This window comes from Notamacropus eugenii, chromosome 1, assembly GCF_028372415.1.
Source record: "Notamacropus eugenii isolate mMacEug1 chromosome 1, mMacEug1.pri_v2, whole genome shotgun sequence".
Lineage (NCBI taxonomy): Eukaryota > Metazoa > Chordata > Mammalia > Diprotodontia > Macropodidae > Notamacropus > Notamacropus eugenii.
The window spans coordinates 623,137,384-623,164,121 of record NC_092872.1 but is presented as its reverse complement, the minus strand read 5'-3'; the positions used below and the strand labels follow the sequence as shown (position 1 = coordinate 623,164,121).

At 47.7% G+C, this 26,738-nt stretch overlaps 2 protein-coding genes across 8 annotated transcripts in view; one reads left to right on the top strand and one right to left on the bottom strand.

Moving 5' to 3' along the window:
- ADGRA2 (adhesion G protein-coupled receptor A2) overlaps window positions 1-21,328 on the top strand; it is a 59,699-nt gene extending 38,371 nt beyond the window's left edge. For 4 of the 6 annotated variants that reach the window (XM_072635195.1, XM_072635193.1, XM_072635199.1 and 1 more), the window contains 17 exons: window positions 1,655-1,726; window positions 2,175-2,246; window positions 2,654-2,725; window positions 3,680-3,843; window positions 5,128-5,341; window positions 5,673-5,837; window positions 8,224-8,422; window positions 9,014-9,163; window positions 9,327-9,488; window positions 10,052-10,276; window positions 10,540-10,795; window positions 14,205-14,413; window positions 16,373-16,500; window positions 16,763-16,886; window positions 17,511-17,656; window positions 18,059-18,148; window positions 18,409-21,328. In XM_072635195.1, coding sequence (XP_072491296.1) covers window positions 1,655-1,726; window positions 2,175-2,246; window positions 2,654-2,725; window positions 3,680-3,843; window positions 5,128-5,341; window positions 5,673-5,837; window positions 8,224-8,422; window positions 9,014-9,163; window positions 9,327-9,488; window positions 10,052-10,276; window positions 10,540-10,795; window positions 14,205-14,413; window positions 16,373-16,500; window positions 16,763-16,886; window positions 17,511-17,656; window positions 18,059-18,148; window positions 18,409-19,684 — 3,724 coding nt within the window. In that variant the 3' untranslated portion in view covers window positions 19,685-21,328. The remainder of the gene's footprint in view (window positions 1-1,654; window positions 1,727-2,174; window positions 2,247-2,653; window positions 2,726-3,679; window positions 3,844-5,127; window positions 5,342-5,672; window positions 5,838-8,223; window positions 8,423-9,013; window positions 9,164-9,326; window positions 9,489-10,051; window positions 10,277-10,539; window positions 10,796-14,204; window positions 14,414-16,372; window positions 16,501-16,762; window positions 16,887-17,510; window positions 17,657-18,058; window positions 18,149-18,408) is intronic. The other 2 variants (XM_072635194.1, XM_072635198.1) reach the window with 2 other exon arrangements.
- Window positions 21,234-26,231, bottom strand: BRF2 (BRF2 general transcription factor IIIB subunit). Of its 2 annotated transcripts, none has more exons than XM_072635202.1 (4): window positions 24,241-26,231; window positions 23,799-23,858; window positions 22,982-23,303; window positions 21,234-22,655 (listed from the first exon to the last, which is right to left on the bottom strand). In XM_072635202.1, exons 1-4 carry the CDS (start codon window positions 24,611-24,613, stop codon window positions 21,935-21,937), a joined length of 1,476 nt encoding a protein of 491 aa, XP_072491303.1. In that variant the 5' UTR covers window positions 24,614-26,231; the 3' UTR covers window positions 21,234-21,934. The 2 variants fall into 2 exon arrangements, with proteins under 2 accessions (XP_072491303.1, XP_072491304.1); XM_072635203.1 differs by having other exon boundaries at window positions 23,171-23,303.
- Between the last annotated feature and the right edge of the window lie 507 nt (window positions 26,232-26,738).

Genomic DNA, 26,738 nt, shown 5'->3' with positions numbered 1-26,738 from the left:
ATTCCAGGATCTCAGGGATAAGGCTGGGTACCTGCAACCTTTTGATGTTCCCAGAGTGGTCTGATTCAGAACAAAATCTGATTGCTGCCGAACTACCCCTATACCCCCAATCTGAGCTTTGCAAGTTCCTGACTTGAGTTTGAGTCAAGAATATGCAAGAGTAAAATGGCTGCTGGACTCCATTCCTAACAACAGCTGGGACAGCTCTGTTGGTCAGAGTGGCAGCTCTGAGTGTAGTCTCCTCCGTGGTCTGGGATCCCTGCCTGGTTATTCCCCTGCAGGCTGGGCTAGATACTTGAAGTGAGACCATGAGCTGAGACTGCTCACCCTGCTGCTGCTGCTGCATTTTGAACTTCCTCCTTTTCCTGGAAGCTGCCCAGAACCTCCCTACACAGGAATACCACTCCCTTGAGAAAGTTCCCTTCTCACTCTATCTTGAATCAGTCATCAGGAATTGGGTGTTGGGTAGCAAAGCTGTCAGTTCTCCCTTGTCTGAGTCCAGTGCCCCAGTATGAGTCCATACCTGGTAATACCCTGATATGAGTCTGGAATATCCTCTTGTCCTGGTGCACAACCTCTCCCTGAGAGGTACAGTGCTCCACATGTCATGTGTTCCTGATCTGACTTCCACCACTAGTATCCAGAGACCTCTCTGCATGTATCCCTATGTAATGCTGGGCTGGACTAATGACTCGCTGTAACTTTTTCTGGATAGCCCCATCAGGATTCTATCTGGTACATTTTCTAGATTTATTTGGAGGAATTTGTGGAGTGAGGTCACCATACTGCTTCCTAATACTTCACCATCTTGGTTCCATCTCCCTGTCTTCCATATCTGGAGTACTGTCTGTCCTCATCTTTGCCTATTGGTTTCCTGGCTTCCCTCAAGTTCCAGCTAAAATCTCACTTTCTACAGGAAGCCTTGCCTGATCCCTTAAGTCTAATGCCTTCTCTCTGTCGATTATTTCTCATTTATCCTGTATATAGTTTGTTTATACTTGTTTGCGCATTGTCTCCACCATTAGACTGTGAACTCCTTGAGAGCAGGATCTTTCTTTTACCTTTCTCTGTATCACTTAGCACAGGGCTGGCACATAATAGGTGCTTAATAAATGTTTGTTGATTGACTAAGCTTACTGCTTTTTCTCCTCTATAAAATGAGGTGGTTTTAGATAGTCCCTAAGGTCTCTTCTGTGCCCCCACAATCAGCTTTGTGACTAAGAGCCAGGTACTTATTGGTTCCTCTTTTTCCTTATCTGTCAAAGGGAGGTAATAAATGAAGATATCTAACAGCCCAGGACCATTTCTCCCATCAGTGGAGAAGAATCCCATTAGCTGACTAACAACCTACTTCATTCCCTGACCCTATCTGCCTTTTTGGCTTCTCCTCTCCAAAATTAAGTTCTATAACTTCTGATTGGCCAGTGATCAAAGGGACTGAGGAAGGCAATGCTGAGAAAGGGAGACTGCCCTGTGGGAAATGGAGAGGAGCTTTGGGGCTGGGAAAAAGCAGGAGAAAAAAAAGTCTAGAGAATGCATGAGGGAACCTGATATTTTTAGGGGAAGAGAGAACAATATCCTGCCTTGGGGAGGCCTGTCAAGACTTATGAGGGGTGGGGTTATAATGACTCCTTCCTCCCTCTGCTTCTTCCAGGGACCTGAAGAACAACCTCATCAGTACAGTGCATCCTGGTGCCTTCCTGGGACTGGGAGAGCTAAAGCGCTTGTGAGTGCCCGTGACTTCTCTGCCTCCCTTCCCTGCCTTCCTTCCAGATATTCAACACCCTTACTATCACAAAGTACAGAAAAAGTATCTCAAGCCCAGATCTGGCACCAGCCTCTCTCCCCAATCCTTCCTTTGCTTCTGTAAGTGGACAGAATGTTGAACTTGGGGTTAAGAAGGTCTGAGTTCAAATCCTGCCTCTGACACTCACAGACCATGGACAAGTCACTAATTCGACCCTCACTTTCCTCATTCACACAACAGGAAAATACTACCTACCTCAGAGGGTACTTGTGACCCTCAAAAAGAATAACATATGCAAAGTCCTTTGCAAAACCTTAAAGCATCATATGTATGTGGATTATTATGATTATTTTCCTGTGCCCCTCACCCCCATCCCAACCCACCTATAAGTTGATAAATCCTCCTAATGCTGTATTTGTTTCTCCAGAGATCTCTCCAACAACCGAATTGGCTGTCTTTCTTCTGGAGTCTTCCAGGGCCTTTCCAACCTTCTCCGATTGTGAGTATGAAAAAGCTAGAGGAGCAGGGGAGGATCGAGGGGGAAATGGTCAAGACAACAGCGGGAAAGACCAAATGAAAGATGTAACAGGGACTAAGATAAAACAAGAGAGGACTTCCAACAAGTTGAATCTCTTGGTTCTTTGGAATCTCACCCCTTCTCAACTCCCATCCCTAAGGCAAGGATTTTTTAACCTGAGGTCCCTGAAAATTCTTTTTAATATTGTGATAACTGTATTTCAGTGTTTCCTTTGTAACCTTATGTATTTTATTTTGTACATGTAAAAACATTCCAAGAAGTCCAAAGACTTCACCAGACTGCCAAGGGGGTCTATGGCACAGAAAATAATAAGAATTCCTTGACCTAACAAGGTCTCACAACTCATTCCTACTATTCTTCCCTCATAGAAACATGTCTGGGAATATCTTCTCTAGTCTACCCACTGGGGTGTTTGATGAGCTTCCAGCCTTGAAAGTTGTGTAAGTATCTTATCTCAGCCCAATTGACTTCCAAGAGAAATCCTTCCTCCCCTCCTTTGTCCACAAAGTGAGAATACATTTCCTTTACTGGAATAGCACAAACGTGGGCATCAGGACCATCCAAGTGAGTACATAGGGTATATATGTGGGACAACTTAGTCAGGTCCATCCCTAAAGTATCCCCATTTCTGCTTGCCATGCTGTTTAAAGCATGATATCATTAGAGATTCATTTTTCAGGTCCCAAAGGATTCCTTATTAAACTGCAAATTCCCCTGAGACAGAGTGGTGGTACCTGAAGCCATTATCATCCCACACCATAAGGAATTAATTGAGAAGTAGCTGAGAGCAAAGACTCTCACAAATGATCAGGATGATGTGTCAGGCTTTTGTTAGCAGGTACTGGAAGGCAAGTTTCCAGGGCAGGAGATATGAGCTAAAAGGAATGATAAAGCCCTGAAGATATGGTCTACCTAGGGATGGAGACTGGATGAATGATTTCATTGGTGTAGAGTTCCCAGTGAAGAAACTCCCTCTCCCAATGCCTATAGACACCTCTGCAACTTATAATCTTATAGAGTTTAAGCAATTTGCTCAGTGCTACATAGCTAGTATAGCTTCAAAGCAGGGCTTAAACCCTGAGTGTTCCTGCCTGTGATGTTACTATCTGTCTACTACATGATGTCTCTCATATATACCACCTACTTTGCAGTTTTTTTGGGCTGACCCTGGTGAACATACAAACTTTTTCCTGATTCCTGTTCTTTTCCAGCCACACATATTTTGAGGGAGGGTTCAGACATACATCACTCCTACCTTCCTGCTGACCAAAAGTCCACCCACCCACCTATCCCTATGAGCTCCTCACTTGTTGGCCTTTGTGGATCATAGTCTCAAGCTCCCCTTTCCCTCCCCTTCTACCATGATTTCCCTCTTCATTCCTCACCAACCCTAGGGACTTTGGCACGGAATTCCTGACCTGTGACTGCCACCTACACTGGGTACTGCCATGGGCCCGTAATCACTCTGTGCAACTATCTGAGCGGACACTCTGTGCCTATCCCAGCTCTCTCCATTCCCAGTCCCTTCGAGGTCTTCAGGATACCCAACTCCATTGTGGTAAGAAACTCCTAGCCTTTCCTGACTTGCCAGAGAAATCCTCCAGCCCTGCTCTAAACTCCTATGATACCTCAGGTTCAATTTCTTAAGATTTCTCTCAAAATATAGCAACTTCAAGGGCAAGGTTACCCCTAAACATCCTACTCTCCATTAATAACCCACTCTGGAGCTGTCATTCATTAATTTATTTCTGTCTTTTTTGAAGCATTTTGGAGAAAGCTTGTTAGCTGACTGACAGTGGACTATGTATAGGACTACTTCTTTACATTAATTACAAAACTACCTTTTTTGAGATTCAAAAATCTAGTATTTGGTGACTACCTTTCTGTCCACCCGATCTGTGCCTTTTATATTTTTGTAGACATAAATCATAACCTTTCTTGGTCCTTTCTAGACTGAAGAATCCTTTATCCAACTTAAAACACCCAACACTCCCCTTACTGAATACCGGAGACATGCCAGGAACACAGAGCTGAAGCTGGACAGGACCTCAATGACCACTTGGTCCAACCCACTCATTTTACAGTTGAGGAAACTGAGACCCAGGGAGAGTTAATGACTAACCCAGGGTCACACAGGTAGTAAACATCAGAGGTGGGATTTGAACTTTGATTCTTTGACTTTAGAACCCATTCTCTTTCTACCATACTATACATTGTCCCAGGTGTCTCTGACTATCCTCATTCTCCCATTTTTTCCCAAGCCCTGCCCATAATTTTACAAATAGTTATTTATATATTGAAGTCAGGAAGACTTAAGTTCAGATCCAGCCTCAGACAGTTACTAGTTGTGTGATCCTAAACAAGTCATTTAGCCTCTGCCTACCTCAGTTTCCTCCACTGTAAAATAGAGATATTAGTAGCATCTACCTCCCAAGGTTGTTGTCAGTATCAAATAAGATAGTATTTGCATGGTGCTCAGCACAGTGCCTGGCACATAGTAAGTGCTATATACATCCCAAATTAGAATGTAAGCTCTTTCAAGGCAGGAACAGTGTTTTTGTTTCTTTTTGTATCCATAGCACTTAGCATAGTGCCTGGCAGATAATAGCCTTTATCATTGTTTGATGACTGCCTGGCACTCTTTTGGGCTTTTCTTCACTACTGGTCTCATTTTTTGCCCAGTTTTCTCTCCTCCTCCCTGCTCAGTGGGTTATGGGATACAGGTGGAGGGAGTCAAGCTCATATTTCTGCCGACTGCCCTTGGGTCTGAAGCTCCCCATTTGCCCTCCAGTCCTATCTTCTGCCCATAGGCCTCACTGTGATTCTGCTCCCCCCACAACAGCGGGTGCCCTGGAGCTGCACACTCACCACCTGATCCCCTCGCTGCGCCAGGTGGTGTTCCAAGGTGATCGGCTTCCCTTCCAGTGTACCGCCAGTTACCTGGGCAGTAGTACCCGCATCCGCTGGTACCATAACCGGGTACCTGTGGAGGGGGATGAGGAGGCAGGTGTCATCCTAGAGGAGAGCCTGGTCCATGACTGTACCTTCATCACCAGGTATGAAGATTGCCCCCCCTCCCAGGGTGGGATTAAGAAAGGGGAAGTGCTCACCAACATTCCCCTAAGAGGTGAGAATGTGAGGAACAGGGGGAGGTAAAGAAAGGACCATGCCTAGAAGACCAGTCAGGTCTTGAGCCCCTATATAGGGAAGGTTCTGGGAGAGCCCATGACTTGGGGAGTGAGGTCATAAGGGATATAAAAGAGTTGACAGAAATAATGCCAATGAGGGTCCCAAAATTGTAAAGAGACCCCCTACCCAAATGAAGAAGCAGCACTGGAGATTTCTTTTCATTGGAGAGCATAACCACAAATTCCTGTGCTTCCTTAGTGAGCTAATTCTGTCCCATATCCATGTGTGGGCATCGGGTGAATGGGAATGCTCCGTCTCTACTGCCCAAGGCAACGCCAGCAAGAGGGTGGAGATCGTAGTGCTGGAGACCTCAGCCTCCTACTGCCCTGCCGAGAGAGTCACCAACAACCGGGGAGACTTCAGGTTTGAGGGCTGAACTGGAGAGGGTTACCCCCCCAAAAAATATACATCTATTTCCAATATATTTAGCATGGTCCCTTCTACCTCATCCTCTTCCATCCCCTCCAAGAGGAAATTTAGGTATGGTGTCATACCTCCAAACTATCCCACTATGTTTCCATCTTCCCCCTGGAATTTACTATTTCTTATGGAGAAGTGACTTTATTTTTCATCAGTCCCATAAACAGTGTTTACTTAGCACTCTGAGTGCATCATGCATCTTTATTTCAGTGGAGAAAGTATTGGGTTTTAACTCAAAGAACCTCACTTTGAATCCTGGCTTCAATAGTTGCTAGCTATATGAAGCTGAGTAAGCAACTTCCCCTCCCTGGGCCTCAGTTTCCTACCCTGTAAAATTAAGGGGTGAGACCAGATGAATTCTAAGTCTCCTTTGAACTCAAGATCCTATAATAAAAATTTGAGGATTGTTCTAAGCTATGTACAAATGAAAGAAATCTAAAATGCGATCTTACACCAAAAGAACTCAAAAAATCACACAATGACAGGCTTGGAAGAGAGCTCAGGGCCATTAAATCCAACCCATGCCAGTATAATCTACCCAGCAAGGGTAGGAAGATCTGCAACCCAACTCCCACCCCCACCATGACCCCTTCCCCCACTGGGCAATCTGTTCTACTTTTAACTAATTTTGAGGATATTTTTCTTTGCATCACATTTAAGGAGTTTTTACTTCATATCTTCTACCCATGCTCCTAGCCCTGCCTCTTGAAGCCAACCAGAACAAACCTAATTCCTCTTCCACATGGCATCCTTTCAGATCCTTGAAAACAACTTGCATGTCCTCCCTGAGTCTACTGTTCTCTGAGCCAAACATCCCCATTTCCTTTGACTAGTTCTTTCATGGAATGACCTTCACCAGTCTAGTTGCACTCTTCTGGATATCATTCAGATTGCCAGTGCCCTTCCTAAAATGTGCCTAGAAGCAAACACAATACTCTGGCCAGGGCAGGACATAATGAGATTATCATTTCCTTATTCCCATAGGCCGATGGCCTATGCCTGTCTAACAGCAGCCCAAAATCAATGAATCAGTAAATATTTGTTAAGCACTCACTATGTGCTAGGCTCTGTGCTAAGAGCTGGGGATATAAAAAAAGTAATTGATATGGTCTTAGAGAGCCCTAGAGCATAGAGGGGTTGGGACTTATCAAAGCCACCCACACAGCCAGGATATGGGTAGAAGGGACTTGAAACCAATTCTTCCTAACTCCATTTTCATTTGTTTCTTTCTAGTTTTTTAAATTGCATCTTAATTCAATGACCTGCTATTTCTCTACTTTATTGATGTAAGAGTTTAGCGATACAAATTTTCCCCTTAGAGTACTAAGCAGTAGCTTTGGTTGCATCCCATAAATTTTGGTATGTTGTCTCACTGTTGTCATTCTCATTAATGAAATTACTGATTTTTCTCTGATTTATTCTTTGACCCACTCATTCTTGGGGATTAGATTATTTAGTTGCCAATTAATCTATCTTTCCACTGCCCTTTATTGAATGTAATTTTTATTGCATTATTATCTGAAGAGGAAGCATTTAATATTTCTGCCTTTCTAAACTTGATTGTGATGCTTTTATGCCCTAATACATGATCAGTTTTTGTGTAGGTGCCATGGACTGCTGCAAAAAGGGCATATTTTTTTTCTATCCCCATTCAGTTTTCTCCAGAGGTCTTTCATATCTTTTTTCTAAAATTCTGTTCACCTCTTTATTTCTTGTTTATTTTGTGGTTATATTTATCTATTTCTGAGAGAGGAAAGTTGAAGTCTCCAACTTGTAGAGTTTTGCTATTTCCTCCTATAACTCACTTAACTTTTCCTTTAAGAATTTAGATGCCATACCACTTGATGCATCTACGTTTAGTACTGATATTAGCAAGACGTAGTTTCTTTCCTTATCTCCTAACTCTACTTTCAATCTACCAGACTGTGGTGCTTAAATCATTGATAAAAACCTAGTCCAACCTCCTTCATTTTACAAATGAGGAAACAGGGCCCAGGGAGGTGAAATGTTTCCTGAGGTCATAACAGGTATTAAGTAACAGAAGTGGGATTTAAACTCAGGTCCTCTGACTCCAATCCACTGATCTTTCCTGTTCTCCTGAGAAATGGGAGAATTCCAAAGAGCCCTGTGCAGGGAGACAGGGGAAGGGACGTTGGGATGTATCTTTTCCTACTTCACTGTGTGCCCACTTCCCATCTTTGTTGCTACAGGAGCAGAATAGCAGTATGTTAAGGGACAGGAGAGGGAAGAAGGGTGAGGGTGAGATTAACTACAACAAAGAGGGTCAGGCCTTCTGATCCCTTAGTCCCCAACGCTCCCTTTCTCCCAGGTGGCCTCGAACGTTGGGAGGCATCACAGCATACCAGTCCTGCCTTCAGTACCCCTTTACCTCAGTGCCTCTGAGTGGAGGCACTCCAGGCACCAGGGCCTCTCGACGCTGTGACCGAACTGGCCGCTGGGAGCCAGGGGACTATTCCCATTGCCTCTACACCAATGATATCACCCGTGTGCTCTATACCTTCGTCCTGGTAAGGCTATGAAATGGAGAAGGAAGGGATTGGGGTGAACAGGGACTACCATTTTTTTCCTGATACCTGGAGAAGGGGACGAGTGCATGTCCAGTGTGAAAAGTCCAGAGGTAGAATACTCTTCAGGAGTGAGGAGGATACTGTGACATGGTAGAGAAACTCTGGAGAGTCAGGAGTGGAGGCTGAAGGAATAGATGAATGGGTTAGGAAACTAAGATCAAGGAAAGAAACAGGACAACCAAGGACCTCTTGGCAGCTCCATGCTCCTAGGCTAATGACTCTTCCCTGTCTTCAGGCGTGTGGGAGTAGAGTACAGGGAGGTTAGAGACTGAGCTAGCCCCATAATGCTAGTTATCCATGGGCTGACCACATGGGGTGAGATGTTGCTTCATCAGCAACAGCTGGTTGAAGGGGCCCTGCTCCCCTGCAGTCTTTCTCTGTGAGTCATGACCCATTAAAGACAGCCTTCTAGGCAGAGGATTGGATCTGGCAGAGCAATTCTCCATCTTCACTATTCTGGTTCAAGGTGGGGTGAGGTTGGGGGGGAGGGGAATCTGGACCTTCCTTCCCCCACTCCAATGCCTCCTTCAGATGCCTATAAATGCTTCCAATGCACTGACCCTCGCACACCAGCTGCGTGTCTACACGGCAGAGGCTGCAGGCTTCACAGACATGATGGATGTGGTCTATGTGGCACAGATGATCCAGAAATTTCTGGGCTATGTTGACCAGATTAAAGAGGTAAGATTTCTATAAAGATTCACCCTATAAGCCCCAGTTCTGCCCTAGACCTCCTGACTTCCCAGTCTCCTCAGTTCCCTAACCCTTCAAAGACTGCCTTTATCACCAAACCATTTCCCTACAATGTCATCATCCAATGCACGGGACCTTCCCTCTCCAATAGCTGGTGGAGGTGATGGTCGACATGGCCAGTAACCTGATGCTTGTCGATGAACACCTACTATGGCTGGCCCAGCGAGAGGACAAGGCCTGCAGCGGCATCATTGGAGCCCTGGAACGTATTGGAGGGGTCGCCCTCAGCCCCCACGCCCAGCACATCTCTGTGGTAACAAAGGGGGCAGAAGAGGATCCTAAAATCTTAGAAACCAATTCAGTTCTTCAAGTCTTTATTATGAGTTTAAGGATTAGCATTTATTCAATGCTTTCATTCCATGGATGAGGAGAACCAATCAAACTGTGTTGACTGAGTACCTTTGTGTCAGCTACGTATTTGGGAGTGGGGGGATATACATGTGTAAAATGCAGTCTCAGGCTTCAATGAGTCTACAGTACAGTCAGGGGAGATGAGATTAACACTCACGAAGGAAATTCAGAGGAGACACAAACCAATATGGATTGAAGTCCTCAAGGAAAACCTCTTAAAGGAAATTGAGGAAGCTAGTTGGGAGGAGTGGTCTCCATGCCTAGAAGGAACTGGAATTAGGAGGGAAGACTGAGGAGAATCCTCCTAATGTAAAAGGTGAGGGAGTGTCACAAGTACCCCTGGGAAATACTTTCTGATAGGTCATTCCATTTGGGACTGCTGGAGCAGGGGGGCAAGTACAATTCACTGTAACTTGGATTCATGAGGTATCTCAGCTTATGGGGTGATTGGATCTTCATCCCCAGAATTCAAGGAATGTGGTACTGGAGGCACACCTCATCAAACCCCACAGCTACGTGGGCCTTAGCTGTACAGCTTACCAAAAATGGGAGCCAGCAGTCTCAGGGCATCGTCCAGGGACCCCTGGACTAGATCCCCAGCCTGAGCATGAGACCCTACCTGATCAACAACTACGTTTCCGCTGTACCACTGGGCGGCCCAATATCTCCCTGTCCACCTTCCACATCAAGGTAGGGGTACTGGCTTCAGGTAGAGGTAGAGGTGGGGATGGGGTGAGATAAGGGATCCTGAGGAGAAATAAGGCCCAGAAAAGGGAAGAGGGGTGGATGATTGACGAGAACCAAAACTGGAGCTGAGGGCTGAGTTTATCTGTTTGTTTTTATGGAGAGAGTGGGGAGGAAGACCCAAGGGATTGTGGGTGCTAATGAAGTCAAGAGGCCAAAGAGCCAAGAAACCTTGGTATCTCTGAGGAACCCCTGTATCCCTTCCCCAGAATAGTGTGGCCCTGGCTTCCATCCAGTTGCCCCCCAGCCTGTTCTCATCCCCTCCGGCTGCACTGGCCCCCCCAATTCCTCCAGACTGCACCCTGCAATTGCTCGTCTTCCGCAATGGCCGCCTCTTCCGTAGCCATGGCAACACCTCTCGCCCTGGAACCTCAGGGCCCAGCAAAAGGCGTGGGGTGGCCACTCCTGTCATCTTTGCCGGAACCAGTAAGACCCCAAATTCTTTTCCCAAGACTCCAAAGGAGGGTGAGATCATTGTGGGCTTGTGGGTGGTGGTGAGGGAAGGCCTCAGAGAAGAAATGGGGGAGCTGGGACTGGAAGGACAGATTAAGAGGTGAAGAGGAGTGGGTAATGCCTTCTAGCTATTCCAGATGAGATGAGATGTACATGAGCAAGGGTTTGGGGGTGAGAATGCTTGGCAAAGGGGGATGAGGTTGTTACTGAGATTTTTGGTGGGTACCTTGCATCCTGTGCTCCCCCAGCCTTCTTTCTTCTAGCATCTGATTGTCCTGGTGCTTGAAACAAGCAACCTAGGGAGGTTCTCCAAAGCGGGCAAAGGATGAAAAATTTCCTTAGTAAAGATGGAGCAGCTCCTGGGCAAGATTAGGTGTTGTGCTCCAGAAGGGGCTGTGGGACTCTGGACTGCATGTGAAAATGTCCCTTCCCCAATACGTACACAAACACAACTCCACCTTCTGCATTCCCATCTCCACCACTATACACACAATTCTACAGGAAGTACTGAGTGCCCACTATCTAAACTGGGAAAACAGGACACATGCATTAAACGTAGAGCAAAACAGTAATTAAATAATAGTAAAGAACAACTAATTAAGGAAAATGATTTGGCCTCAGACACTCACTAGCCGTGTGACCCTAGGCGAGTCACTTAACACTGTTTGCCACAGTGTCTTCATCTATAAAATGAGCTGGAGAAGGAAATGGCAAACCACTCCAATATTTTTGGCAAGAAAACCCCAGATGGAATCATGAAGAATCAGACAAGATCAAAAGGAAGTACACAACAAGTCCAGAAAATAGGAGTGGTGGAGTTGGAGAAGACTTTGTCAACGTTCATGGCACTCTCATCAGATCTATGGATGACACAAAGAGAAAGAATATAGCTGATGGCATAATCAGGATCCACAGGATCAGCAGGCTTCATTCATTCATTACCTCTTGTCTAGACTATTGCAATAACCTTCTAAATGAGCCAGATCAAAAAAAGTGGAAGTTAATAGGTGTAAGTGTAAAGTTCAGCCCTTGGGTTCAAAAATACAATTGCACAAGTATAAGATGGGGGAGGGGGATGAGAGGTGACCAAACCATACTTAATTTGAAAAGACCCTGGAGGTTTCCATGGACTACAACAATACAGCATAATGACCAAAGAAGAAAATGCATAAACAGAAGCAACATCCGGAAAGAGGAAGGAATCTTACGCTAGTCAGACTGCATCTGGAATATGGTATTCAGTTCTGGGTATTACCTTTTAGGTAGGGCCCTGATAAAGCCAGAGAGCACCCACTGAACAGTGATCAGGTTAGTGAGAAACCTCAAAACTGTACTACGAAAGAAGGAATAGAAGGAACTAGGGATGTTTACCCCAGAGAGAAGACTGGGGTGGGGGGAGAAGAGAAGGGAAATGCTAGCTGAAGGGCTGTCATATGGAAGGGGTTAAAAGTGCTTTCCTTAATTCAAGAGGACAGAACCAGGAACAAGGGGTAAAAGTTGCAAAAAATGCAGATTTTGCTTCAATATTAGCAAAAACTCTCTAACAATGAGACCTGTTAGAAAAGTGGAATGGTTTGCCTCAAAGGTACAGAGTCCTCCACCTTCAAGTCAGTGCTTGTTGGGTGTGTTGTACCATCTGTTTTTGCTCAAGTGAAAGAATAAATAACCTTTGAGCTTCCTTTCACCTCTGATATTCTGATTCTGTGAGATCCCTGTAGGGTGGAGTGGTTGGGGAAGTCTTCCCTACTGGTTATCATCAATATTTCTCCTTCCCCTTGGAAGCTAAACTTGTTGAGAAAGTTGTCTACACTAGGCATCTCCATTTCCTCTCCCCCAACTCAATTCTAAACTCGTTGCAGTCTGCTTCTGGTACCATCATTCATATAAAACTATCCTCTCCAAAACTACCAAACACCAAATCTAATGACCTGTCCTCATTCCTCATCCTTCCTGCCCACTCTGCAGTCCCATCTCCTGAATGTTCTTTCCTGTCTAGGTTTCTATGACACCGTTCTTCTAACTGTTCAGCTCCCACTTCTTGCTTCTTTGGTGGCATGCTCACTAACCATGGGTGTCCCCCAGGACTCCATCCTGGGCTCTCTCCTCTTCTCCCTCTATTGTTTTCTCCCTTGTTCACCTCATCAGCTTCCATGGGTTAAATTATCTTCTTATGTAGGTTTTTTCCTCAGATCTATAGATCTACCCTAAACTTTTGACCTCTAGTCTCTCAGCATCAATTTCCTTTTAAAAATCTTAACCTAGATGTCCTGTAGGTCTCTCCCACTCAACACATCCAAAGTAAAACTCATTATCTTTCCTCTCCAAACCCTCTCTTCTTTACAACTCCTCTTACATTTTTAAAATAATTTTTTATTTCATTCATTTTTATTGATATTTTTATTTTTTTAAGGACCAAAATTTTTCCTAACATCCCTGAGGAGCCTTTCCTCATCATGTCAGTCCTCAGTGATTTCTCCCTTTTCTAGCTTCCTATGGCAATAATTATCCAATTATCTGACTCTCTTATTTGACTTTTGTCATTTGCTGCCCTGAATTGTTATGTATCTTTTTATGTGCATATCACATGTGTGGTATGAATACAAGTAAATGCAAGAGAATGCACTCTGAGAAAACAGCAATGTATGTAATATAGAGTACTATCAATAAAGATGAGCAAAAATCTTTATTTGAATTGAGGAATGTTAAAAAAAAAATCCTTCCCTAGAAAATACATACATATATACACACATACACACACATATATATGTATATATGTGTGTGTATATGTATACATATATATATGCATACACACACAAAGAGAATTTTATACGGTCATGTTGTACATGGATAAAACACATTAAAGTCCCTCTGTGCCTCACCAAGTTATAGATGGGACTGATGTTTTGAAAGACTTGCCAGCTTACAGGTTCTAGCAGGCCCACGAACTTGCAAAACTGAAAAGGCTTCAAGCACAGGCCCAGGGCTACAGTGTGTGCGCAGGTCCTGAGGACCAGCTTAGCTAAATAAAGGTCAAGAGACTCATCACGCAGGGGGCTGGAGTTTTTCACAGCAGCAGATAAAGAGGGTCTACAATTTGTATCTATGGAGTAAGGTATCTATGTAAAAAAAAAAAAAGACACCTATATAGAATTATTTTTCAATCTATGCCTAGAGATCTCTATATTTTGTTTTCAAAGAGACTACATTTTAGGAGTGTGGCCTAGATTTGGACCAATACTTTTTGAAGGAGAAGTGTCACCTCTCCCTTAACTAGCATAAGCCTGTCAAGGGGAAGGGTTGTGTCTTATACTTCTTTGCATTTCCCCATTTTCTAGCACAGAGCCCCTGCACATAGTAGGTACTCAGGAGCTATGTGTAGAAGATGCTAGCCTCCCCAGTCAATCTGTCTCTCTCTTCCTAGGTGGCTGTGGTGTTGGGAACCTCACAGAGCCAGTGGCTGTCTCCCTAAGGCACTGGGCTGAAGGGGTGGATCCTGTGGCAGCTTCATGGAGCATGGAAGGAACCGGAGGACCAGGAGGCTGGAGTTCTGAGGGCTGCCAGCTCCACACTAGCCAGTCCAATGTCAGCTCCCTGTACTGCCAGCACCTTGGCAACATTGCCGTGCTCATGGTATGTCTATATGTCTATGTGTTAGAGACATAGACTAACTGATGGACAGGTAGAAGAGAGAGAAAGGAAGGAGGGCTGGGAAAGAAACCTGATCCCACAAGAAAACAGAGGCAGAGGAAAAGAATTGGATAGACCTAAGGCTCATCTCTCCAGCTGCCCCCATGTGGCTCCATCTTTCATGGGACAAACCCATGGCCAACTTTTCTCAGAACTTTAGCTCTTATCCCCAGAGATAATGAATCAGCAACAATACAGACAGGTTTTTTCAAATCCTTGCTTTCATTTTCTCCAACTCAAACAAAACTGTCCCACTTCCTTTCTCCTCTCCTTGAGCAAAAACGAGGTGTGAGAGATGTTATATGCATACCTGATGTCTGGGAAGGAGTGATGGAGCAGTGAAAAAGACCCCTGGACTTAGGAGTCAGAAGACTTTGGTTAGAGTCTTGGTTCTGACACATTTTACCTATGTGACTTTGGGTAATTCACTTTCTCTCTGTGAACCTCAGTTTCCTTTTCTATAAAATGAGATTGGGCAACTCTGTGACCCAGTGGAAAGAGCAGTGGACCTAGAGTCAGGAAGATCTGAGTTCAAATCCAGCCTCAGATCCTTACTAGCCATGATTTGGGGCAAGTCATCTAATGTCAGTCTACCTCAGTTTCCTCAATTGTAAAATGGGATCATAATAGCATCTACCTTCCAGGACTTTGGTGAGATCAATTAAGAAGCTAATACAGTAGTCCAGGTAAGGGCTTCAAGGAGGTTGTATGAGTAGAGAGAAGGGGACAGATGGGAATGAGTAGAGGCAACTGATTAGATATAGGGACTGAGAGAGAGTGAAATGCCAAAAATGTGACCCTGAAATTACAAGCCCAAATGCCTGAGAGGACAGAAACAGAAGTTTGAAGGAGAGACAAACTTAAGAGGGAAGACAAAGGAGTTGTTTTTTGTTGTCATCGCTCTTGTTCAATCATTTCATCAGTTGTATTCACCTCCATTTGAGGTTTTCTTGGCAAAGACACTGGAGTGGTTTGCCATTTCCTTCTCCAGCTCATTTTACGGATAAGGAAACTAAGGCACATAGGATTAGGTGATTTGCCCAGAGTCACATAGCTAGGAAATATCTGAGGCTGTAGTGGAACTCAGGTCTTCCTGACTTCAGGCCTGGCATTCTATCCACTGCACCACTTCACTGCCCCAGTTCTGTTTTAGATATATCCAATTTGAGATGCCTGGAGAACATCCCAGAAGAAATATCCAGCAGGCAGAGCTGATGAGGCATGAGTGGAGTTTAGGAGAAAAGCCTAGATGCATAGATCTGGGAGAATATGATTGTGGGTGTGTCTGTATTTTGGCCAAAACAGTGAAACACACAATGCACAGCTCCCGAGTTAGGGACAGCACAGCTTGTCAGCCCCACCTCCCAGCCTCACTTCACCAGGTGCTGAACAGGCAGTGGATCCTATTCATATGGGGAGGAAGTTTTCTCAGAAGACCAGGAGAAGGGGTAGGCTGCTGGAAAACCATAAAGCAGGCTCCTAGATCAGCTGTGGCTGGAAGGCTGGCTTACTAGAGGTAGGAAAGGTAGAGAGAATCAGAGGGTGAGTGAGTATGATGGAAGTTTTGAGAAGATAGGCTTAGGCAGCTGGGGGGGTATACACGCACATTAGGCCATGAGCTACTACTCAAGGATAGGAACTACCCTTTTGCCTTTCTTTAGGTCCCTATCACTGAGCACAGTGCCTGGCACACAGTGGGTGCTTCCTAGGTGGTACTGCCTGAGCACAGTGACTGGCACACAGTAGGAGCTTTCTAGATGGGTACTGACTGAGCACAGTGCCCGGCACACAGTGGGTGCTTCCTAGATGGGTACTGACTGACTGAAGCTGTAGATGGGTCTGCCCCTTCCTCTGAGCCCTGGGCTCTCGCTTCCTTGCTTTTCCCCATCTCCTCCTCCCCAGGAGCTGAGCACTTTTCCCCGGGAAGCAGGAGGCCCAGGAGCAGTTTTGCATCCTGTTGTCTATCCCTGCACTGCCCTGCTGCTGCTCTGCCTCTTCTCCACCATCATCACCTATATCCTCAACCACAGGTGGGAGTGCTTAGAGGGAAAATGGAAAACAGGAAAAGGAATTACCCTAAGCTGGGGATGTCCTTAGTTCTGGGGAATGAAGGAAAGGGGTTGGGGACCTTTCCAACATGGTGAGGGCATCATTTTGAGGGTTAAGGGTAGAGGCTTCCCATTCCTTTCCCACCACCTCCTGACCTGCTGTCCCCAAAGTGCAGAGTAGGTGGGCTAGGGGATGCCACCAGCTGAGCGCCGGTGCCAGCAGCATGCCCTATATCTATGGCAGCTCCATCCATGTCTCGAGAAAGGGCTGGCATATGCTGCTGAACCTGTGCTTCCACATGGCTATGACTTCGGCTGTCTTTGCAGGCGGCATCACCCTCACCAACTACCTAATTGTTTGTCAGGCGGTAAGGCTGTGATTGGGGAAGGGAGTGCTCAGGGTCGGGGAGAAGGATTGGGGGAGAGGTGCCCTCAGGGAGGAATGTGATAGTCTATGCACAGTATTGGGGACTGCCCAAGGAGAGAGGATGCTTATACTAATGAACCTGATGCCAGATCCTCTGCCAGCTTTATGGGAAGGAGGAATGAAAACATAGGTGAAGGTTAGGGCAATGACAAGTGGGAAGTCACAGTACCACGTGCAACTGCAATGGGGAATATAGGGTTATGCAGGGCACAGAGGGATGGCACAGGGAACTGAAGGGTGAGGGTGACCCAGTAAGAAGAAAACCCAGGAGGGAGAAGATGCATGAGAACCATAGGGAACATGGTGGGGAAAGGGGATGGATACTGTGGGAACCTCCAAGGAATCATGGGGTAGGATAGAGCTAGGATATTACCTCAGAGACCCTGGAGGAGGAGAAAGACAAATTGCTGTGGGAAGATGAAGAACCATAAGTAATGAGTCAGGGAAATCAAGGCAAAATGAAAGGAATTTTCCCAGGCAGCCGCTGAACTTCTGGGACAATTCTGCCAGCAGCCATCCAGACTTCCTTCCCAGTTGTAATATCTTCCCTCCTCCCCCACTGTAGGTAGGCATCACCCTGCACTACTCTTCACTGTCCACACTGCTCTGGATGGGTGTGAAGGCTCGTGTTCTCTACAAGGAGCTGACTTGGAGGGCTCCACCCCCCCAGGAAGGGGAGCCAGCCCCACCCACTCCACGTCCAATGCTCAGGTAAACCCTAAATATTCTTCAGAGCTTGGGAGAACCAAGGCATGAAAAAAGCAACATTGCAGTCAGTTGACAGAGGACAGGGTTCATTCAACACATAGAAACCAGATTTATCGAGCACACGCTTACAGGGATGATCAGTCCAGGAGAAAGATGAAGCAGGAGGAGCTTAGGTCTTGATATAAGAACAGACAGCAAGGAGTACACCTTCCGTTTGGTTCGGCAAAATGAATGTCGAGAACCAACTTTGCCTTAGTTTGTGAAGGTCTCTCAACCTACAGGTGAAACCCTACCAGAAACCTAAGGAGAGAATAGGACAGGGCAGAAAAAGTAATTTCCACAAAGGTCCTTGACCATGAGGCTTCTCACCCTCTTCACTTCTTAACCTGGATCTCTTTTCATCAGGTTCTATCTTATTGCTGGAGGCATCCCACTCATCATCTGTGGCATTACTGCAGCTGTCAATATCCATAATTACAGGGATCATAATCCCTAGTGAGTATACGCCCAGTTCCAACCCTCCCCTGCCCCAGTGGTAAAGTCAAATGCTTTACCGCTCTTTCCACACTGACAGAGCCTTCCAGCAAGGTCCGCTCAGCAACTTGACCTGATCCCATGACTATGGACCCCTCCTTGCTTACCCCTCTCCCTGCACATGCACCTTTCCTCTTTGAACAACCCCAGTCGTTCATTCAGGTTTCCTCCAGAAATTGTTCTCCTTCCTACCCTCCTAACTATCCCCCATCTTTCCACAGCTGTTGGCTGGTGTGGCGTCCCAGTCTGGGAGCTTTCTACGTGCCCGTGGCCCTGATCTTGCTGATCACCTGGATCTACTTTCTGTGTGCTGGGCTGAGCTTACGGGCCCCCCAGGGGCAAGGCCCCAAAGGGAGCCACAGCAGGGCCTCACTGGAGCCAGGGGAGGACCTCCGATGTCCCGCCAGGCTTCAAGGCAGTGGCCCCCTACTGAGTGACTCTGGTTCCCTCTTGTCTGCTGGGGGTGGAGCAGTGATTTCCCCAGGGAACCCAAGTGATGGAGATGGCATTTATTCCCCAGGGGCCCAGCTCGGGGCACTGGTGACCACTCACTTCTTGTATCTGGCACTGTGGGCCTGTGGTGCTCTGGCAGTATCCCAGCAGTGGCTGCCCAGAGTGGTGTGCAGCTGTTTGTACGGGGTGGTAGCTGTAGCCCTGGGTCTCTTTGTTTTCTCCCACCACTGTGCCAGAAGAAGGGATGTTCGGGCTTCCTGGCAAGCGTGCTGTCCCTCTTCCCCTCCTTCCGCTAGGGCACTGCCCAGGCCCCTGTCCACCATCATAGAGGACGGCTCTCCAGTCTTTGCCGAGGGGCATTCCTCCCTCAAATCCTCCCCCAGTGGCAGCAGCGGCCACGTCCAACATGCTAGTCCCTGCAAGCTGACCAACCTGCAGCTGGCTCAGAGCCAGACCTGCGACGTGGGCGTGGGTGCCCTCGGGGAAGAGCCAGAAGCTACTGGCCCTCGAGGCCCGGCCCCCCGACACCCCAACAACGTGCATCACGGGCGCCGGGGGCACAAGAGCCGAGCCAAGGGCCACCGTGCCGGGGACGGGGGAGGCAAGCATCGCCTGAAGGCGCTTCGGGGGGGATCGGCGGCGCTGACGGCGGCGTCGGAGCTGCAGTCCAGCGAGAGCGGCAGTCTGCACAACAGCCCATCCGACAGCTACCCCGGCAGCAGCCGCAACAGCCCCGGTGCCGGCCCGGGCCTGGACCCGCGGGAAGGAGAGCCTACGCTCAGCCCCTCCGAGGGCAGCGACACCAGCGGGGCCCCCGGGCCTGAGGCCGGGCGCGCGGGCCAGCGACGCTGTGCCAGCCGGGACAACCTCAAGGGCGGCGGGGGGCTGCTGGAGGAGGGCAAGCGCCGCTCCTACCCGCTCAACACCGCTAGCCAGAACGGAACCTTGAAGGCCGGGAAATATGACATCAACCTGGGGAGCGCCGAGACTGGAGGTGGCGGCGGTATGAAGACGGGTCTCTGGAAGAGCGAGACCACCGTCTAAAAGCGCGAAGGGCCTGTGGGAGCAGTAGGGAACATGGTCACACGCACACCCTACTCGCTGGGGTCCTCTGGCTGAACCTCAAAAGGTTCCCCATACTGGTAGCAGCCCAAGGCATTACCTCCCCTTGCTGGTAAGGCAGATGCCAATCCACAAACACTACTCCCCAGTAGGGGAAAGGCAATTTACTTATGGGAAAGGCTTCTGTCCCTTTCTGGAGGAAGATTCTGGAAAGGATGACAATCTTTGGAGCTTCACTTCTACCCAGCCTTACCCTCCTTTTGTGTGTCTGTCCAGGAGCCTTGATACCGTCCAGGAGGAAAAGACCATTTGCCACCTAGTCCAAGGAGCAACCCTCCCCCTGCAGAAGCCGGGCAACTTGTGTGGGCTGATGAAGGTTCCACTGTTCTTACCCAAACTGTCTTTCCTGTTAACTGGTTAGAGGAATAGGGTCTAGGGTGAGCTATCTGGCCACCCCAGCTCTCTGTAAAGGCCTAAAGCCTCATTTCTTAGGACCAGAGCCTGAGTCCCAGGGATTAGCCAGATAATGGGCACTGGTTTGCCAGCTAGGCTGCTGCTTTGGAAGACAACTATGCAAAGGTAAATGGGGAGGGTGGTCTTCAAGAGGGAAAGTGGGAAAAGGGCAAGAAGGCTGTTTTGTCCAAATACAACCAAAGAGCGGGGTGCTACCCTTGACCAAGAGTGCCTAATTCAAGCTTAATATTTCACTACACAACTGGGGTTACAGATAAACCATCCCTAGACTGGAAAGTTGATCATACCATCTGATTTGAAGGAAGGACGTGAATAAAAAGCAAAAAGAACCAAAGCTAAGGAACAGGAACTGGCTGTTGTAACTCAAAGAGCAACACTCCTGGAGGAGCCATGCTGGGTGTTCAATGTTGGAAACACTTTTTGAAGGCTAATTCTCACTCTCGGACTTTGGCCCCAGAGGGCCCTAGTGAAAGAATTTCCTTTTTTTGAATAAAAGCATATGATAGAGCTCCAGGGAGTCATAACTACCAGACCCCAGCTCTATGGCTATAAGATGCCCCTCAGAGGTCAAACCAGCTTCCTGTTCTCACTGGGGCCCCAGAGCATTTAGTGGAGATCCTCCCCCACCCATGCTGCACAGCTTGGTTCTTTGCCTTCATTCTTCTACCCCTTAGGCTGTTAGCTTTCTCCTAAAGAAACTGACCCTCAGTCCTTTAGGATTTTTTGGAGGGAGGGATATAGTGTTTAGATCTGAGAAGCAAAGAGACCAACTCTGTTCATGCTTCTCTGTTCTTGTCCTTGTATGTGTCACCCAAGGTCCATAAGGAGGGCATACGAAAGAGGGAGATCCTATTCCCTAAGGTTGAGTTCTGGTATTTACGCTTGCTGCACAGAGACTATATTAGAGAAAGAAAGAAAAAAAGCTTTGTATTATTCTCCCACGTACGCTGGCTGCTGTTTACATACCCTGCCAATGCCTTAGCACTGGAGAGCTTTTGCAATATGCTGGGAAAAGGGGAATTGAGGGGAGGGAATGAAAAGTGCCAAAGAAAACGTGTCTTTTTAAAAACTCGGGTTTTATACGATAGAATGTTTTCTAGCAGATGCCTCTTGTTTTAATATATTAAAGATTTGCAAAGTCCCATGAGCTTAGCTCTAGTTCACCCTCAATCTTTTTGTGTCTTGGAGTAAGGGGAAATGTAAAATTGTCCTGTCTCACCCTCAGATCCATTGGTTTCATCTGTAATATGTTAGACCATTTAATCATTTAGCAAAAAATGTTTTAACCTGTGGACAGGATGAAATGGTATGATCTCAAAGAAAGAGAAGGAGAATCTGCCACATCTACTCACAGTCAGAATATTTCTACTAAGTCACCCTGCTGTCGACAGAGGAATGCAACCAACTGCCTCCAATGCTGTCCTCCACGCATTCATCCCTACTCTTGGAGGCCATGGTGCCAGTCACACAAAGCGCCTCTCTGGCTTGTATCATGTTATGGTAAATGATACACTCTTCCCTGGACATGACTGGTCTCTGTTGTAGGACTGCTAAATCACAGCATGTTAGAGCTAGAGAGGGCCTTGAGATCATTTGTTCCACCACCTGATTTGACATAACTTGCCCGAGGTTACACTGCAAGCAGGGGCAGAACTCAAATCACAAGTCTTCTAAATCTTGCACTCTTCCTGCCACACCACTCTAGAGGGGAACAGTGTAAGTTCCACCAGATCCCAGGATGCATTCAAAGTCCTCAAGTTAAGAAGTTAGTCTGGAAGGGGCAGGGGCACCAGGGGCAGCTTGACTCAAAGCCTGGGCTCTCTGGAAGTCTTTGATTTCTCGAGGTGTACGCAAATACTGTTCAATCTCACTGTCAGATATCTCCTCATCCCCAGTAATGCTGGGATCAGTGGGAGGGGGACAGGGCCGCTTTGGAGGCCTCAGCATGCAGGGAGGGAGCAGAGGCGGGGGTGAGCCAGCCGGCCTCTTCTTTTCGAGGGTCTCTAAGGCACTGCTCCTCGCCTCCTCCCCCTCCTCATGTTGCTGCTCATCTTCTCCCTCCTCTTCAGCTTCATCCCGAAAAGCCTGGCGGAGGAGAATGCACCGGTGCTGGAGCAAGTCCCCAATATGCTTCACTACTGTCTGCTTATCTAAGTTCAATATCCGAAGCCAGGCCAACTGCCCAGCCATCCGCAGAAGTATGGCCAGCAGTTCCTGAACTCGGAGGTATGCGGGATGGGGCAGGTCAACACCTGCCAACTTGCAGAATCGGGAAAGGGAACAGGTCGAGCGGCCCCCAGGCTGCAGCGATCTCCAGGCTAGGTAAGCAGCAGCAGTTATGACAGGCACTGGGTGCCTTCCTGTCACCAGCCATGTCTCACTTGCCAGCTCTACCAGCTGTAATGTGCGGGATACCATCTTCTCTTTGTCCTCCACGAACTTGACTGGCACAGAGGGGGAAGTCTGGAACAGTTTGAAGCTGTAAGAACCAAAAAGAAAGGCCTTATTCAGTGACTAGAGGGTGCTGTTTCTCCTAGTATAACCTAGGTAAGGAAAACAAGCCAGCTCTAGGCAGGAGGGAATAATATCACCATTCCTCAGCAATATTGGATACAATACATACCAATAAGACTGGCAAGATAAGAATAAATACAAACAAAACCTTGTCTGGCAGGCTTTGGTCAAAAGTTTAAAAAAAGCAGAAGTGTCAAGATTTAGTTCTAGGAAATGTGTCCCATGTTCCCTTCCTTCCAATCCCTCTGCAGGGGTGAGGAGAGGGCCCCCTTCCCCACCTCCCCCAGCTACCTGCTACAGTAAGTCTTCACTAGGTCTGCTAAGCTCAAGGCAGGAACATCCAATCCTAGGACCTTCACTATCTGTAGGTATGTGCCAGAGAACAGTTCTAAGTTGGCATACAACAAGGTGCAAATAGTGCCCATAGTCAGGGGCCAATTATGTTGTCGGCAGGTGACCAGCACACAGCAGCCCACCAACACCTCTTTCTTTTGGAGTCTAGCAGCATGGAGGCCAGGGTGCTGGAATGCTCGTTGGTAGTAGGACACCGCAGTATCCTCAAAGGTTGAAGGTAGCTGCAGAACTCGGCAGAGATCTCGAACTCGTCGAAGCCCTAGGAAAATTCAGAGTTCTATGTTAACACTAGCTTAAAAGGCTGGGTATCAGGAGAGCTTATGCGTAGTTTCTACAAAGTCTAAGTCCTGTTAATGGAACTTCAAAACTCAGTTATCAATTCATATTACTTCCTCCCCAGACACTAAAGGCTGGGGAAAGACTTAATTGAGGTTTTTCCTAGGGTGTAAGGATCATTGATCACATCCCCCTCACACTCAAAAGACAATGTGCTTTGATCCAGAACTAAGTCAGATTCTATTCAGGGCTCTTGGGTCACCTCAAACCCATCCTGGATGAGACCTAAATGTCCAGCACAACCTGGCTAATCAACTACCTCACATCAGGAGTCCTCCCTGATGCTGAACCAAAGTCACTCTTATTTTTCACTCCCAATTATCCGCTACCCTTCTCAGAGAGATCGAACCAATGAAAATAAATTTTCTGGCCATCCTATTACCTTAAGCCCCATCTCTGGTAAAGGGTTGGGTCTTACCTCTTTGCTGGCTACGGCTGACCCGTTCATTCTCCCCTGTACTCCTGGAATATGTCACTTCTGCAAGACAAGGGTCAGGAAGAGGCCGTTTAGTCACCCTCTGCTCAGCGGAACCACCCAGAAGGGCCAGGGGAAAGTCAATTCAGTCCTCTTAACAAGCATTTATTGCATGCACCTAATGGAAAGGGTGTCACCTTAAGCCACCACCTCCCCACCTAAAGAACCACTAAAAAAGTCCTGCGCTGCAGGGGGGATGGACAAGACAAAGCCGGCTTCCCGGGCACACCTCCCAGGCCGAGCGAGGGGCGAGGAATCGAGGTGGGAACCTAAGGAGCGAACGCTCCGGAAGGGGGGGAAGCGCCAGGCTGCGAAGCCTCGTCCGAGAAGGCGCCCGAAGGCTGGGCCGGACCGGAGAGGAGGGGGCGTCCCGGGGCGCAGGCACCTCGGAGGTTGCCCTCGTCCGCAAAGGTGGTGGTGAGCAGCCCCTCCGACACCACGCAGCCGCACTCGGCGCACACCAGCTGGCTCTGCGCGTAGTGAGAGTCCTCCACCAGCTCCGCGCAGCCGCAGTCGGGGCAGCGGCCGGGGCCCCCACCCGACATCTTGGGTGCGGGCTCGGCCTCACTCCGAGAGCAGGACCCGAGCTCGGGGTGCAGCTGCTCGAGCTGTTGGCGTCGGCTTGAAACCTTCTCCCACCGCCTCCCCACGCCTATCTTCCGCAGTTGGGGGGACGCTTCTAGGCGTCGCACCTTCCCGCTCCCAATCGTGGCCCCGCCTCTTTCCCCGCCCGGCCTGACGTCACTTCCGCCCCGCATGCCCGTTCTCGCGCTGCCTCCGAAGGAAACGGGAGCCAGGAGGAGGGGGTTCCGCCAGCATCGCCGGCTGCCTGTAGCTAGAGTTGGCGTAAACCTACTTCCTCCTGCCTGTGCCGGGCAGGCCGACCTTGGGGTGGCTGGAAGGTGAAGAGCCTGGCCCTGCCCTTCAGCCTTAGAAACTTCTTGGGTTAGTGATTGGGGAGGGCGGAGACTTCTCTCAACACATCCTGGTTGGAGGAGGAGAAGGGCCCCTGCTTTAAAGGTATGGGTGCCGGCAAAAATGTCACGAGGCGCGCAGGTTCCATCTCCGAGCCAGTGAGGTGATGCGGCGGGAAGAGCGCCGGAGCCGCAGTCAGGAAGCCCTGCCCCGGACAGTCAGCAGCGGGGTCACTTTGTAGCGCTCACCTCGCCTACCTCCGCTGCAATTCACCGGCTTGTTTCGAGGGTCAGATGAGATTTTGCTACATTGTTTATTCCCTTTGGACCGTCCCCCCTCCCCCACTTCAGTCTCACCGTGAGAACCCCGCCGTGAATCCTTAGGAAAGGCGCGGTCCGCAAAGGAAACTTTGTGTCCGCCTGCAAACTGTAACCATCCGTGGATGCTCCAGTAACTGTCCTCGTTTCAATTCCGTGCACTTCCATGACGCCCAGGCTAGGCACCGAAGGTTTACCCAGCACCAGGGTCTGCTTCTGGGCTCTGTCCGGATCTAAAAGCTGCCTTTGCACCGGGCCGGGTGTGTAACTGAGACTCCCGAGGCAGTTAGGTTGAGAGATGGCAACTTGGGTAACTGGCCGCCTATGGTTATGTTCACCAAGAGGCTAATGATTACAGACCACATTTATAAAAGGTTTTTAAAGTTAAACTTATAAAGTAATAACTGACACGGATATAATATAGAAAGCATTTAGCATGCGATATCTGATCTCGCTGGGATAGTTACAGCCCTTGGAGCTAGGCAGTATTTTATCACCGTTTTACTGTGTGTGTGTGTGTGTGTGTGTGTGTGTGTGTGTGTGTGTGACATCACATTATACAGGGCACTGGACTTGGAGTCAGAAAGAACTTGTTCAAATCCTGCCTCAGACGTTTCCCTAGCTGTTTGACACTGGCAAGTGCCTTAACCTTTCTTTGCTTCAGTATTCTCATCCCTAAAACGAAGGGGCTGGGCTCATTGGCCTCTAAGGTCCCTTCCCCCTCTAAATCTGAGCCTAGGAAGAGAGATTGTTTGTTGGTACAGTTTTAAACCAGTGAAATAATAACAAATCTCACATAAAGTCAGCAAATTAAAGGCTTTTTTGGGAAGTGAAATGAGAATGACTGGAAGGACATAGTTAGGAATGTCATCACAGAAGGCAATGGATAAAATACCTACAATAGATAAGATCCCCTCTCTGTTGAATACCAGTGGATACCAGAAGCCCCTTCTTACTCTGATTACATGAATCAGGATAGATTGGTAGCTTTATCAGAGCAAAGATTCTACCCTTCTTTACAGGAAAATTGAAAGCAGGTTTCCAATGAATATATTGAATGAATGAATGAATGAATGAATGAAAAAGACATTTATCCAGCACGTACTATGTGCACAGCCCACTGCTAAACTCTAGGAATACAAAGAAAAAATTAGGAATAGTCCCTTCTCTCAAGGAGTTCACAATTTCACAGAGGAAACAATGAATTTAAGTCACAGTTACAAGTCAAATGGGAAAGGTCAGTAGTCATTAGGGGGCAGGGTCAAAGGTAAGGCAATGCATCTTCTTTAATGTCCTTTCCATTGACAAAATCATGAGTTTTTGATGTTAAACCATCTGACAGTGCCAAGGGCTGTGATACTGGTATCTTTTCTGGGTCTTTAATAGTTGTAGTTTCAATAACCAAAGAAGCAATTCCAGAGTCATTCCCCAAGGTAATAGCTTCTGGGGTTGGGCTGGACACAGGACCCCAGAGGTGCTGCCACACTCCCAGGGCTCTTGGGCTTCCCTCCCCATCTGTGACAATTGGTCAGTAGTTGTTTTAGAGATATTGAGGAAGGCAAATCCATTATTCATAGTGATTATGCCCTTAACTACAGTTGGGGAAGCTGGGCTCTATGTGGGGTTGACCAGTATTTGTCACTGAGGGTCC

What these genes read in the sequence shown, in the direction of transcription:
- BRF2 (XM_072635202.1), bottom strand. Translation starts at nt 24,613, where the DNA reads ATGCGGGGCGGAAGTGACGTCAGGCCGGGCGGGGAAAGAGGCGGGGCC. An exon ending in GGACGAGGGCAACCTCCGAG is followed by an intron (nt 23,859 to 24,240) that starts GTGCCTGCGCCC and finishes CTTGTCTTGCAG; the next exon opens with AAGTGACATATTCCAGGAGT. An exon ending in GTGAAGACTTACTGTAGCAG is followed by an intron (nt 22,656 to 22,981) that starts GTAGCTGGGGGA and finishes TGGTTCTTACAG; the next exon opens with CTTCAAACTGTTCCAGACTT.